This window comes from Chlorocebus sabaeus, chromosome 17, assembly GCF_047675955.1.
Source record: "Chlorocebus sabaeus isolate Y175 chromosome 17, mChlSab1.0.hap1, whole genome shotgun sequence".
In the NCBI taxonomy this organism is placed as follows: Eukaryota; Metazoa; Chordata; class Mammalia; order Primates; family Cercopithecidae; genus Chlorocebus; species Chlorocebus sabaeus.
This window is the reverse complement of record NC_132920.1, coordinates 26,201,104-26,214,995: the sequence shown is the minus strand read 5'-3', so window position 1 is coordinate 26,214,995 and position 13,892 is coordinate 26,201,104. Positions and strand designations below refer to the sequence as shown.

Sequence of the window (13,892 nt, the reverse complement as noted above, 5' to 3'; positions counted from 1 at the left end):
CGTAAGACTCGGATTAAGGAACTTGTAGGAAACTCGGGGAAGACTCCACGTTACTGTTTTCAAAATGGCGGGGAGGGCTGAGAACAAAGAAGGCTCACACCCAGGCGGCGGTCCTTAAAGGAGAATCCGTGAGCGCAACAGATCTCCCTGAGTAGGATCGTAAATCTAAGTACAGGCGGCGTGTACGCTGCTGCTTTTGACTTTGACAAAACTTTGGTCAGCAAAAGGCAGTGTGAGGTAACAATATAAATGTTCATTCGAAAGCTATTAAGTATTGTTTCCAATAGACCTAATAAAATGTGTTTTTGCGTATTATAAGAACATTAAAAGGTAGAGTATCGGTTAGTGAGCAATATAGAAACATCACCAAAACTTATTTTTTTTTCTTGAAACGGAGTGTTGCTCTTTCGTCCAGGCTGGAGTGCAGTGGCGCGATCCTCCGCCTTACGGTTTCAAGCGATTCTCTTGCCTCAGCCTCCTGAATAGGTGGGATTACAGTCGCCCACCTAATTTTTGTATTTTTAGTAGGGACGGGGTTTCACCGTGTTGGCCAGGCTGGTCTCGAACTGCTGACCTCGTGATCTGACCGCCTCAGCCTCCCAAAGTGTTGGGATTGCAGGCATGAGCCATTGCACCCGGCCACTAAAACTTAAATTCTTAATCAGCAGTGTTAGCCTTTTGAAAAAGTATACATTCAGGCATCAGGACAATGATTTGCTAGAGACTAAACCTGTAGGAGATTTGGATTGGCTTTTTTTTTTTTTTTTTTTCCTTTTTTGAGGCTGAGTCTCATGCTGTCGCCATGCTGGAGTGAAGTGTTATCTTGGCTCACTGGAACTTCGCCTCCCGGGTTCAATTGATTCTACTGCCTTAGCCTCCCAAGTGACTACAGGCTCGCGCCACTACGCCCAGCTAATTTTTGTATTTTTTGGTATAGATGGAGTTTCATCATGTTGGCCAGGATGATCTCCATCTCTTGAGCTCGTGATCCGCCCGCCTCGGCCTCCCAAAGTGTTGGGATTTATAGGCGTAAGCCACCGCGCCCGGCCTGCATTGGCTTTTCTAATGGTGTTATTTTACTTGGTTTCTATACTCTGTCCTGAGCAGAAGTGACTTTTGTATACTTAGTTGAAATCAGGTTTATATTCTTGTCAGGAAGAGTTTATATGTACATACTGGTGCACCACATCAGAGACATATGTCTGGTTTATCTATGATGAAGATAATAGGACAATTGCTGGTTTAGGATGATAGTTACATTGTAAAATCAGATTTTTCCTCTTTGTGGTCAGCAAGCAAATTGTAGGGTTCTAAGTTTGAAATTGGGAAAATCAATGGAGTTACTTTGAGTGTCATCTTTTTCAAAGATATGGACTTGTGCATTAATATGAAAAGAACGATGTTATCGGAGCTAAGGCACTGGTTTGTATGAGGACATAAATTTAACAAGAACAAAAATTGAGCACATAACATATGCCAGGTACTGTTAATGGCTCTGAGAATTATAGAAGTGAATGACAGTGAACAAAACAGTATTTTCTGTATGCATGGAGTCTATTGGGTGTGTGTTCACACATGAAGTAAGTAAAACTATCAGATGGTGCTAAGTGCTATCACTGAAACAGGCTAAAGAGGGAGGAGGTGATGTTTATTTTTTTGAGGTAGGGTCTTGCTCTGTTGCCCAGGCTGCAGTGCAATGGTGCGATCTCGGCACATTCCACCTACACCTCGCTTGGGTTCAAGCAATTCTAGTGTCTCAGCCTCCCAAGTAGCTGGGATTACAAGCATGCGCCACCACACCCAGCTAATTTTTGTATTTTTAGTACATATTTGTTTAGACTCGTCCTGAACTCCTGCTTCATGTGATCCTCCTGTCTTGGCCTCCCAAAGTGCTGGGATTACAGGTGTGAGTCACCGCGTCCAGTCGAGAAGGTGGTCATTTTAAATGATAGGGTCAAGGAAAGCTTTACTGATAAAGCGATAGTGGAGAAATAAAGACTAGAGAATATTCCAAATAGAAGACCAGGTAGCAAAGCCTGGAGATAGCAGAGTTATTGTGGCTGGGCAAAAGGGCAGAAGAGGTGCAGAGGAATGGAGATGAGGTCTGAAAGGCAAATGGAGGCAAGCTGTTCCTATATGGCCTTGTATATAGGCCAGTGTAACTACTTTGGTTTTATTCCTAGTGAGGTGCGAGCCACTCAGGGTTTTCAGCAGAGGACTGAGATGATCTGATTTATATTTTAAAATGAGCTGTCTGGATGCGTAATGAAGAATAAACTGTGATGGAGCCTGGATAGGAGCAGAGATCAGTTAGTAGGGTACTAAAAAAAGAGTTGAGATGGCAGTGGCTTGCTCTGTGTATTAGTGGTAGAGGCTGGATTCTTTATTTACTTTGAAAGAAGGTTGATAGTTCATTTCTGAGCCACTGAGTGTGTAGAGTATGAGAGAAAGAAAATTTATGGATGATTCCAGTTATTTCACTGACAGCAACTGAAATGGAGGTATCAGTTGCTAAAAACAGGGAAGAATACTCAAGGAACAAGTTTTGGGAAGAATTCCATATCTTAGTTTTGGACATCCAGAGAGAATGTGAGATGCTTATTACACATATCTAAGAGGAAGATATATGAAGGTAAGCAGTTTGATACACAAATCTGGAGTTCAGAAAAGAGGTCTCGGCTGGAAACGTAATTGAGTTTTTTTACTCCTATGAGAGTAAAAAAGCCAGAAGGTGAAATGACATCTCTTAGGAAAAGAGGGTTGATAATGAAGATAAGCAGTGCAAGGACCGAGCCCTGGGTTAGAGAAGTAAGGAATGTTTGCTTTGTACGTACTATCCCGGCCCACGGGATCGTCGAAGCAGGCCCTGGAGGAGGGAGTGGGAATTTGGGGAACGAGAGACACGAGAAATGGAGACAAGACAGTGCTCTGATCAAGTCTCGTTTAATGGCGGTAATGCAGTGCCTTATATACACTTGGAGAGGAAGGGGTTGGGCCAAGGTGGAAATGATCTCATTTCGGAGGGCGTGGCCAGGCAGGTTTCGGTTTCAACGGTCGGACGTCATGTTGCGCCTGCGCTATAAAGTAACAACTTTCGCACGTGGGAAAGATGGGTGAAGAAGCAGCAGGAAGAGCGCCATCTTGTGTGAGGTATTTAATACAGGGGAAAAGGACAAATCTAGGAAGGAGGTGAGAGGTGGAAATGAATAGCGCTCAGGCGTTTAATCGTCAATAATTACTTGCCATGGCCGGGGCGCGCAGCTCCGGACAACGTACGACATCTGGATTCCTAACTTGCAGTTTTACAGGTGCTTTCTTTAGTAATTGTCTGTTTCTGTAATTTTTGAAACACACAGAAAAAGTTATCCCTATTTTACAAATGTGGAAAAATGCCCTTGGTAATAAGGGTATGCAATAATATTGCAATTTTCATTCAAATAACCTGTTAAAGTTAGAACCATGAAGGGGTTACTTTGGAGACCCAGTGATAGATATTCATACCTTTTTCAAAATGTGCCCACTTTCCCCATATATTTTGCTTGCAATTCCAGGAGTTCTCAGGCCTCCTGAAACGTATTTGTGGAACTCAGCTTGACAGCTCTATATTTGATGCTACCTTTTTTCTTCCCTTAGTTCTGTGGCTCCTGATGGATCTGAGAAGATGGACGTGGAGGATGAAAATCTGTCTGATTATTTTGAACTGATGTTTGTTGCTGTGGAGATGCTGCCCATATGTTCATGTTGTGGATGTTAAGTCAGTAGCCCACAGCCTTGTATTCCATACTCAAGAGACCCTGCTACTTGACATCTCAACTTGAAAGTCCAATAAATATGCACTTCAAACTTAAATAAGCTTCAATTTCTTTCATTATCTCTGCAAAACAGCTTCTCCCATCATCCTGAAATTAGTGAACAGCATTTTACTGTTTTAGCTGGAGTCATTTCTGTCGTTGCCTTTCACATCCTACATAACAATCCATCAGTAAGTTCTGTGAGCTCTTTGAAAACAGAATCCAACTGTTTCTCATTCCCACTTCTGGTCAAACCACTGCCAACGCTCACCTTTATTGTTGTAGCACCCTCAGTTCTAGTTCTGTCCCACAGATTTCCAGTAAAGGGTGAGTAAAATCAGGTCACTCTTCTGCTGAAAATCCTCCAATGGCTCTCATTTCACTAAAAGGAAAACCCAAAGTTCAGTACCTTGCAAGTCCCCACTCTGGCTGTTGTTATCTCTTTGGCCTCAAATCCCACTACTCCTTTCCTTCCTTGCCCAGCTCCGCTAGCCTCTCGAACTTGCTGGAAGTATGTATCTCTTTCAGGGACTATATACTGACAGTTCCCTTTGTGTGGGCAATTCAGCTTCTAGATTTAAGTGTTGCTGCCTCACTTCTTTCAAGTGACACCTTCTGTGTTGTGACCCCACTGGCATTACAATCCTGCTCCCTTCCCCACGGCCTTCCCACTATATTTTTCCCTGCTACTAATGATCCTGCAGTCTATTTGGGGAGTGAAAACATTATGCTTATGAAAAGGAAAGCAGGAATGGATTATATGGAATGTCAGATGAGTGTAATTCAAGTCAGTATCAGAAGTGATAGTTCCTGGCTGTTAGGCCAATGACACGAATGTGAACTTTTTTCTGGACAGCAGGGAACCATACAAAATCTCCCCTGCCTGCTTTGCTTCTGATTATGTCACAATTCTAACACCTTTCACAAAACTAGTTCTTACGCCGAGCATATTAGACTCAAATTATGTGTTTATCTTAACAAATACCTAGATGAATATAAATAAAATGAATATAAATCTAAATTAATTTACGGTTGATAAAATGAAATACCTTAGTATACGTGTTAGGTTATGGCCTTCTGGCAGAAAAGGAAGGTATTTCAAGAACTGTCTTACACAGCAAGTCTTGTATATTAGCAGTGATTTTCGTAAAGTGCCTGGTCTTTTGAGCATCTACAGACTTTTGGAGTATAAGGGGAGATTGCCTTTTTTATAACCAAATTTCTAATACAAGCAATATTTATGGAGGTTTTGTTTTTATGGAAGGCGAGATGACTTTTCCATGAATACATTTGTTCATTGTTGTTACTTTATTTGCTTCAAAATTTATAATTCTAGATACATATAAAAGAATGTAGGCTGGGTGCAGTGGCTCATGCCTGTAAACCCAGCACTTTGGGAGGCGGAGGTGGGCGGATCACGAGGTCAGGAGATGGAGACCTGGTGAAACCCCGTCTCTACAAAAAATACAAAACATTAGCTGGGTGCCGCGGCAGGCGCCTGTAGTCCCAGCTACTGGGGAGGCTGAGGCAGAATGGCGTGAACCCGGGAGGCGGAGCTTGCAGTGAGCTGAGATCGCGCCACTGCACTCCAGCCTGGGTGACAGAGCAAGACTCCTGTCTCAAAAAAAAAAAAAAAAAAAAAAAAAAGTAAGGCCAGGTGCTGCAGTGCATGCCTGTAATGCTAGAACTCTCGGAGGCTGAGGCAGGTGGATCACCCGAGGTCAGGAGAGGAGACCAGCTTGGCCAACATAGTGAAACCCCATGTCTACCAAAAATACAAAATTAGCTGGGCATGGTGGTGCGTGCTTGTAGTCCCAGGTTCTCTGGAGGCTGAGGTAGGAGAATTGCTTGAACCCAGGAAGAGGAGGTTGCAGTGAACCGAGATTGCGACTACACTCCAGCCTGGGTGGCAGAGCAAGTCTCCGTCTGAAAAAAAAAAAAAAAAAAGTATTAAATCCATATACAAATTATAAAGGATAATATAATGACCATGCTTGAACCCAGTTGCCAACCAGGTATAACAAATATTACAAATAACATCTCTCTCATCTCTCATCCTCCCACTACTTCCCCTGGAGGTAACCATTGCCTTGCAATGTTGCTTTCTTGGCATTAAAATTCCTTATGCTTTTCTGGTCTTTACAGTAATATTGCAAGTTTTGCTTGACTTTCCCATTTGATCCTCTTTGAGGTCACTAGTGCATTATTTTATAAACAAGAACATAGAGTAACATGGATTATTAAGTGGTTCACTAATCTTACTCTATCCTTTAATGCTAGGATACTTTTCTCTTGCGTTGTTTTCAATTTCCTTAGTAAGGAATTGAATCTTAAAATTATCTTATTCATATTTTATATACCAAACCTAGAATAATACTGTGTACATAGTTGGTATTCAATAATTATATGTTCAATTAATTATTTTTTTTCTGCAAATATGGAGGCAGTAGAAAAAAGAAAAAAATTACTTTTATTTTTCTTAACACAGGACGGGGAAACTTGGAAAAGGAAAGGGCTTCATGGAGAACTTCTTTTTTCTTAACCACACTACTGGGAGTTTTAGAGACAGCCAGATAGAGGAAGTTCTCTCCAGAGGAGCTGATCCTTTCGTCCCAAAGAATGCAACAGAATTGTTAACATTTTGGCATTGAGCCTTCTAGTCAGTTTTTTATCCTGTAACTATACTAAACATGTATATGATATATTAATATAAATGAGAATATATGATTTGGCACCTTTCCCAAAGTACTGTCCTTCAAGCATATTTTATGTTTTTTTTTTTGACATTAGTTTTAACAGCTGCACAGTATTTCATTATGCATAAACCTTTTTTTTTTTTTTTTGTCTTTTTTCTTCTTTTAAGACAGTGTCTCTCTCTGTTGCTCAGGCTGGAGTGCCGTAACGGGATCATGGCTCACTGCAACCTCTGCCTCCCAGGCTAAAGCAATCCTCCTACCTCAGTCTCCTGAGTAGCTGGGACTACAGGTGCACACCACCACACCGGAGTAATTTTTGTATTTTCTGTAGAGATGGGGTTTAACCATATTGACCAGGCTGTCTCAAACTCTTGGGCTCAAGTGATCTGCCTACCTCAGCCTCCCAAAGTGCTGAGATTATTGGCGTAAGCTACTGTGCCGGGCCTGATAAAACCTATTTTTAGTGAAACTCCTACTCTTCAACATTTATATTTCCAATTTTTAGCCATGATAAACAAAAATATGTTAAAATAGAATCAATAGAACAGGAATTTGTATATTATTAAATATATGATGAAAATGAATGGTGGTAATCTAGGATGAGGACCAAATTTCAAACTTGGATAAGCAGAGCTGTGAGGATAATGAGGGCAGGCTTGGTCCTGCTGGGTTTGAGCCACCTGTGGAATACTTAGTTCATATAGTATTTGGAAAACTAATTACTGTGCTTCTTGTTATGGACTGATTTACCCTCTTCCCTGCTGCATATGTTGAAGTCCTTGAAAATATGACTGCATTTAGAGTTAGGGTTGTTAAAGATACAAAATGAAGTTATTGAGGTGGGTCTGAATCCAATCTGACTGGTGTCCTTATAAGTAAAGAAGACTGGACACACACACAGAGAAAAGATAATGTGAAGACACAGGGCGAAGACAGTTATCGACACACCATGGAGAGAGACCTCAGAAGAAATCGACCCTGCTCACAGGGTTAATCTTAAGAATTGTAGCCTCCAGAATTGTGAAAAAATAAATGTTGAAGTCACCCAGTCTGGTACTTTGTTATGGCAGCCCTAGCAAAGGAATACACATCTCAAACATTTTCATTCTGGGATTATTTTTCTCTGTATTTTTTCAATGTTATGTCTGCTTCTCTATCCTAGAAAAACAGACATACAGAACACAGATGCCCGCCCACACCTACTGTGTGCTGTAGGGAAGAAAACAGCTTTCCCTTCTACCCATCTGAAATTCATTGGCTGGGGCCCTGTAACAAAAGACAGATTAATGAGAGAAAAGCATATACATTTGATGCGGTTTGGATCTGTGTTCCCACCCAAATCTCACGTTCAGTTGCAATCCCCAGTGTTGGAGGTGGGGTCTGGTGGGAGGTCATTGGACGACAGGGGTGGTTTCTCAAGGTTTAACACCACCCTCTTGGAGCTGTTGGGATAGTGAGTTTTGTCACCTGGTTGTTTAAAAGTATGGTACCTCCACCTTCTCTCCCCCTTGCTTCTGCACCGCCACGTAAGACGCCTTGTTTCCCATTTGCCTTCTGCCATGAGTAAAAGCTCCCTGAGGCCTCCCCAGAAGCAGAAGCTGCTATGCTTCCTGTACAGCCTGCAGTTTTATGAGCCAATTAAACCTCTTCTCTTTATAATTACCCAGTCTCAGTCTTTTATTTATAGCAGTGTGAGAGTGGACTAATGCAACATTTATTTAATATAAATTTCACATGACATGGGAGCCTTCATAAGGAAATGAAAACCTAGAGAAGGGGTAAACCTGAGTATTTTTACACTAGGTTTGATGAAGAGTGGAGAGTCATGCAGAAATATAATAGGACAAAAAGAAGACTGTGAGCTAAGGTTGAAACAGAAACCTAGCAAGGTCTTTTTGTTCAGATTTCTCTCAGACTCTGCAGGACTCATATGAGGGTCCTATGACCTGCTTCAGGGGAGAAGAGTTGGGAAAAGTCAGAGAGACCTTACTGCCGATGATGCTTCTCAAATTCTTTCACCTTAAAATATTCAGTATGTTAAGGGGCCATATTTTGGGATAGTATGTTCTGAATGCCATCAAGATATACACTGCTGAGGGTAGATGGGAGATAGTAACTTCTTGGTTCTTTTCAGAAATTATTTACTGCAGGAGTGACAAATACAGTGGTAGCAGCTACTCAAATCAGAGCCTAAAAATGATGTTACTTCTTTGGTGGTGAGGTGGTGTTCTTCAGCTTTTCAGGCCAGGAATTTACACCAATCAGTTCCCTTTGAAGTGACCTATGTCTCAAGGATACAATGGATTCAGGAAAGTGTGGCCCTCATCAGCCAGCCAATTTCCTACATTCCAATTAAAGAACATACTTATCAAGGTGCAGAAGTTCATCTAAAAACATGGCTGTGATTTGGAGGTATATGAGGGAAACCTAGTCAACAAATGGATGCAAAATAAATGTAGCAAGGTTAGCAAAGTTAATAGGAAACTTGGGAAGAAAAAAGGAGTAAAAAAGTACTAAGCAATTCTTACGTGAATTTCTAGGTTTCCTTCCTTACAACTCAACACATCTGACCATTAAATGAGGCACCTCTAGTTCTACTGAGGGCATGAGACAGTCCCTGGAAAATATGACACATGTTGCTTGAATTGGCAAGCAACGATAGGGAAATCAAACAGCCACAGGCGGTAGGATGTCTTCAAAATGCTTCAGAGGAAAGCAATGGCTTTAAAGAGGGGATTGAACTGTTCAAAGAGTATTATTTACACTGCCAGACAAAGAAGCCCTTTTCACATCAAACGCTAATTATTCCAGGCCTCAGGACTCTGGGCTTTAATTGTGGGCAGGATGAAAGGCACCTTCTCTATCATTTCAACCAGAGGCTTTAGCCACAGTTAATATTTAGGGGGTCATCCTCTGTGCAGATACCGTCCTAAGTGCTTTAGCTGTGTCCTTTTATTTGTCACTCCAGCAGTGTCATGCAGTAGTTACTAATTATTATTCCTGTTTGGAATAAACAGGTAAGGAAGTGCTTACAGAGGAATTAGATAAATTGCCCAAACTTAGGATTGAAACAGACCATCAGGACTATATCACTTCCTGAGTGATGTCCCCCTTAATCCATGCTTGAATATTTCATGAATATATAATTTAATTAAAATTAGCTTTGGAGAGCGAGAAATGAATGCCTTAGTTATATATGGAGCTTAGAGAATTTTTTTCACAAATTCCATTACAAATTTTCTTTGAAACTAGCCTGGGCAACACAGTGGGACCCTGGCTCCACAAAAATCATAAAAACAAAATAATAATAAAAATTAAGCGGGTGTGATGGTGCGTGCCTGTAGTGCCAGCTCCTTGGGAGACAGGTGGGAACACTAGCCAGGGAGGTTGAATGCAGTGAGCATGTGGTTGTGTCACTACACTTCAGTCTGGATGACAAAGTGAGACCCTGTCTCAAAACAAAAAATTAAAACAAAAACAAATTTTGGTCACTTAATGCTCACAGTAAGCTGCTATGTGGGTATTTGCAGATAATGACATGTAGGTAATAAATAGAAAATAAGATTTTTAGAGCTCACATTTTTTTTTTTTTTTTTTTTTTTTTTTTTTTTTCAGACGGAGTCTTGCTCTGTCGCCCAGGCTGGAGTGCAGTGGCGCGATCCCGGCTCACTGCAAGCTCCGCCTCCCGGGTTCACGCCATTCTCCTGCCTCAGCCTCCCAAGTAGCTGGGACTACAGGCGCCCGCCACCTCGCCCGGCTAGTTTTTTTGTATTTTTCAGTAGAGACGGGGTTTCACCGTGTTAGCCAGGATGGTCTCGATCTCCTGACCTCGTGATCCGCCCGTCTCGGCCTCCCAAAGTGCTGGGATTACAGGCTTGAGCCACCGCGCCCGGCCTTAGAGCTCACATTTACACTGACAATGCCCATGGTTTCCCCTCCAGAATGTAGTGCTCAGAAAAGTTAAACTTGCTGCCAGGTGATCTTTAGGGCCCAAAGGTCACCATTAATATTATTTTATTTTTAAAAGAAACTTTTCCTGGTGTAAGGACTTTGCTGTGCGACAAAGAATATGTGTATCTCCTGACCAGTTTTCTTTTATTAATTGAGCCTAAATTTCCTGACTTCTGTGACAGCAACTAGGCTTCTGCTTGGGATGTTCTCTAACGAATAGTGGGAAGTAATCCTTACAATCAGATAGAGTAGCTTCAAATCTCAGTTTTATTTATGTGTAAGGGGCTAGTTACTTAACCTAAATTCTTGAAGTCATCCACCTGTAAAAGAGGAGATTCCATTTCACAGCTGACTGTAGGAAAAGAAAAAAAATCAATGAATGAATGCATTCTAAGGACTACCACACAAATGTTAATTCCTTGTAACCCTCCTCTCTTAAAATGAAATTTCAGGAAAGGAAGTAGCTGTGAACAAAGTCGTTCCAGGAGACGGAGGAGGTGGTTGAGGGAGAACACAGTCCTTGGAGCCTTAAAAAGGCTTACAGATAAAGCATATGAATGTAGCACCGGGAATTTTCATTTCTTTGCTCCAACTTCAGGCTATCCTGTTGCCTGTTCTTTCTCTTAAACCTCAATATGTTCAGCTAGGAAGATGGTAGAGTTCCTGATCTTGCCGAGAGGTAATATATATAGCTACGTGAAGTAATCCATTAATTAGAAACTCAGTAAAATTTGTAAAGAAATTAGTAGAGTTGGAAGGGGGATATGAGAACGTCTGGTAGCGATCTGCCATGGTTTAGAAATGCAACCAACAGAGGTGATTTCCTCCGTCAAATGCCGCTCCAACCATTTACAAGTTAACAACGAACTACAAGACGAATTTCGCTTCTCAGAGCTTATTTTAGATTTAATACTACCCCAAACTTGATTTCCACCCGGCTACTCCAAGTCAAGGGCAATAGGATGTTAAAGTGAAACTAAAAGCGAAAACATAGCTTTAAGGTGGTGGTGTGCGGGAAGAAGAAAAGTGGGGATCAATCTAGAACACGATTTTTCCTTAGCTGCTGAGTGAAATGTCTCATATTAAGCTGCATACGCACTTACTCCTTGGTGACGCTTACAATCTATAGGGGAGAAAACAACGAACCTGGACTTTTTTTTGAGGGCAGTCTCGCTCTTATACCCCAGGTTTGAGTACAACGGCTCGATCTCGGCTCACTGCAACCTCCGCCTCCCGGGCTCAAACGATTCTTCTGACTCTGCCTCCCAAGTAGCTGGGATTAAGTCTGCCACCATTCCTGGCTAATTTTTGTATATTTTAGTAGAAACGGGGTTTCACCATGTTGGCTAGGCTGGTCTCGAACTCCTGACCTCATGTGATCCGCCCTCCTCGGCCTCCAAAAGTGCTGGGATTACAGGCGTGAGCCACTGCGCCCGGCCGAACTTGGACGTTTTAGTAAACCCTTACTATCCCATGTGTTGCTTAGCCATTTTACCTTGCCAACTCTGGAAAATTACAGGTCTTTAGACGACAACATGGGTGGCTCTTAAAAGAGCCTTTGGGTCGTTGGCGCTTTTACTCAGGTAACTATTTACTTGGAGCTGGTGTACTTGGTGACAGCCTTGGTGCCCTCCGACACCGCGTGTTTGGCCAGCTCCCCGGGGAGCAGCAGGCGCACGGCCGTTTGGATCTCCCTGGAAGTGATAGTCGAGCGCTTGTTGTAATGCGCCAGACGGGAAGCCTCGCCTGCGATACGCTCAAAAATGTCGTTGACGAAGGAGTTCATGATCCCCATAGCCTTGGACGAGATACCGGTGTCGGGGTGGACCTGCTTCAGCACCTTGTACACGTACACGGAATAGCTCTCCTTACGGCTGCGCTTGCGCTTCTTGCCGTCCTTCTTCTGTGCCTTGGTCACCGCCTTCTTCGAGCCCTTCTTCGGGGCAGGGGCCGATTTAGCTGGTTCTGGCATGTTCGCAGCCGAAGTGACACCGTCAAATGACCACAGGGAAATGCTGGCGAGCCCAAACGCCCTCGTTATTTATTCCGTATATATGCAAATGAGGCTTGCTGAGTTTCGGTTTCTGATTGGTTCTTTTAATGTCTGAATATACGATAGGCCATTTCTAAATTCCTAAATCTCATTGGCTCTCCCAGAAGCTCAACCTCGTAATTTGACCTTTCAACTATAATTATGTAAGTCAGAAGGTTTTTTTTTTTTTTTTTTTTTTTTTTACTTTTTTAAAACACCTGCTTTTCGATTGGCTGAAATCTGCGTTCAGGAGATAGCACAGGCCACTTTACCGAATATAGATTATAGTTAGCTGGTTGCGTTTTACTAGAACCAGTCACTTTCCTTCTTCTAAACAATTATTTAAATACTTCACTGCGTCTGGATGTGGAAAGCAGGGCAGCAAAGCTGGCGCCAAGGCTCAAACGCACTCTTCCAGGGCTGGTCTCCAGTTTTCTGTGGGCCGAGGACACCGCCTGCTCCGCAAGGGCAACTACGCCGAGCGGGTGGGGGCCAGCGCGCCCATGTACCTGGCGGCGGTGCTGGAGTACCTGACCGCCAAGATCCTGGAGTTGGCGGGCAACGCGGCCCGCGACAGAAGACCTGCGTCATTCCCCGACGCCTGCAGCTGGCCATCCACCGCGAGAAGCTCAACAAGCTGCTGGGCAATGTTACTATCGCGCAGGGCGGTGTCCTGCCCAATATTCAGGCCGTACTGTAGTCCTGTCTATACAAGTGACTGACTAGGCGAACAGGACTGAGAAAATGTCTAATATCGCAAGTAAGTGCTTTAATGTATTCGGGAAGAAGCAAGTTCAATAATGTTTGCAAAACTGTGTAAAGTTTACATGGACAGGGCCACTCCAATGTTCAAGTTACCCTGCAGAAGAGGCTAGTGGGGATGGTAGCCTGGAATATCAATAGGACCCAATGAAAAGTAAATGAGAGTCGTTGGAAAACCTAGTTAGTTTATCCTTTAAAAATTCTCAACCGAAGCAAAACACCATTTGGGACAAAATACAATTCAGTTAACATTTGTTGCTCACTGTTGTATGTCGGTGACTTCTTGGCTTGTGATTTCCCAGGTACACCACCCAGGAATCCTGCCTTATAATGGTCAAAGGTTTCTAGCTAGCGGCAGTTCAAGTTACTCCGGAAAACCACACAGATAAACTTCTCAAAACGTGGCGAATCTGGCCCCACAACACATCTACTGAATGAGAATTAGCGTCTTCCAAAGTCTTAAAGTAGTCGTTTACGGACTACAGCTTGAAAAGCGCAGAATTAGAATTTTAGGAAATTAACGCTCTTGGATCGCATACTTACAGAGAAGAGAGGATTAAAAAATGAAGTGATTTATCCAATCAGACTTTCCAGTAATTCACCAATCACATCGTTGGACTCTTCAGCCAATGGTTTTGTTGCGCGGGACTTTTGAAAATC

General features: G+C 42.6%; 1 protein-coding gene, 1 long non-coding RNA gene and 1 pseudogene across 2 annotated transcripts; 1 reads left to right on the top strand and 2 right to left on the bottom strand.

Moving 5' to 3' along the window:
- Positions 1 to 5,076: 5,076 nt before the first annotated feature.
- LOC140708840 (uncharacterized) lies at positions 5,077 to 13,873 on the bottom strand. Its single transcript, XR_012089071.1, has 2 exons — positions 13,776 to 13,873; positions 5,077 to 5,717 (listed from the first exon to the last, which is right to left on the bottom strand). It is a non-coding gene; the product is annotated as an uncharacterized lncRNA (long non-coding RNA).
- Positions 11,360 to 12,477, bottom strand: LOC103221994 (histone H2B type 1-C/E/F/G/I). The gene has a single exon (XM_007973464.3). The coding sequence runs from the start codon at positions 12,408 to 12,410 to the stop codon at positions 12,030 to 12,032; it is 381 nt and encodes a 126-aa protein (XP_007971655.1). The 5' UTR covers positions 12,411 to 12,477; the 3' UTR covers positions 11,360 to 12,029.
- LOC103222372 (histone H2A type 1-H-like) lies at positions 12,451 to 13,188 on the top strand (annotated as a pseudogene).
- Positions 13,874 to 13,892: the final 19 nt, after the last annotated feature.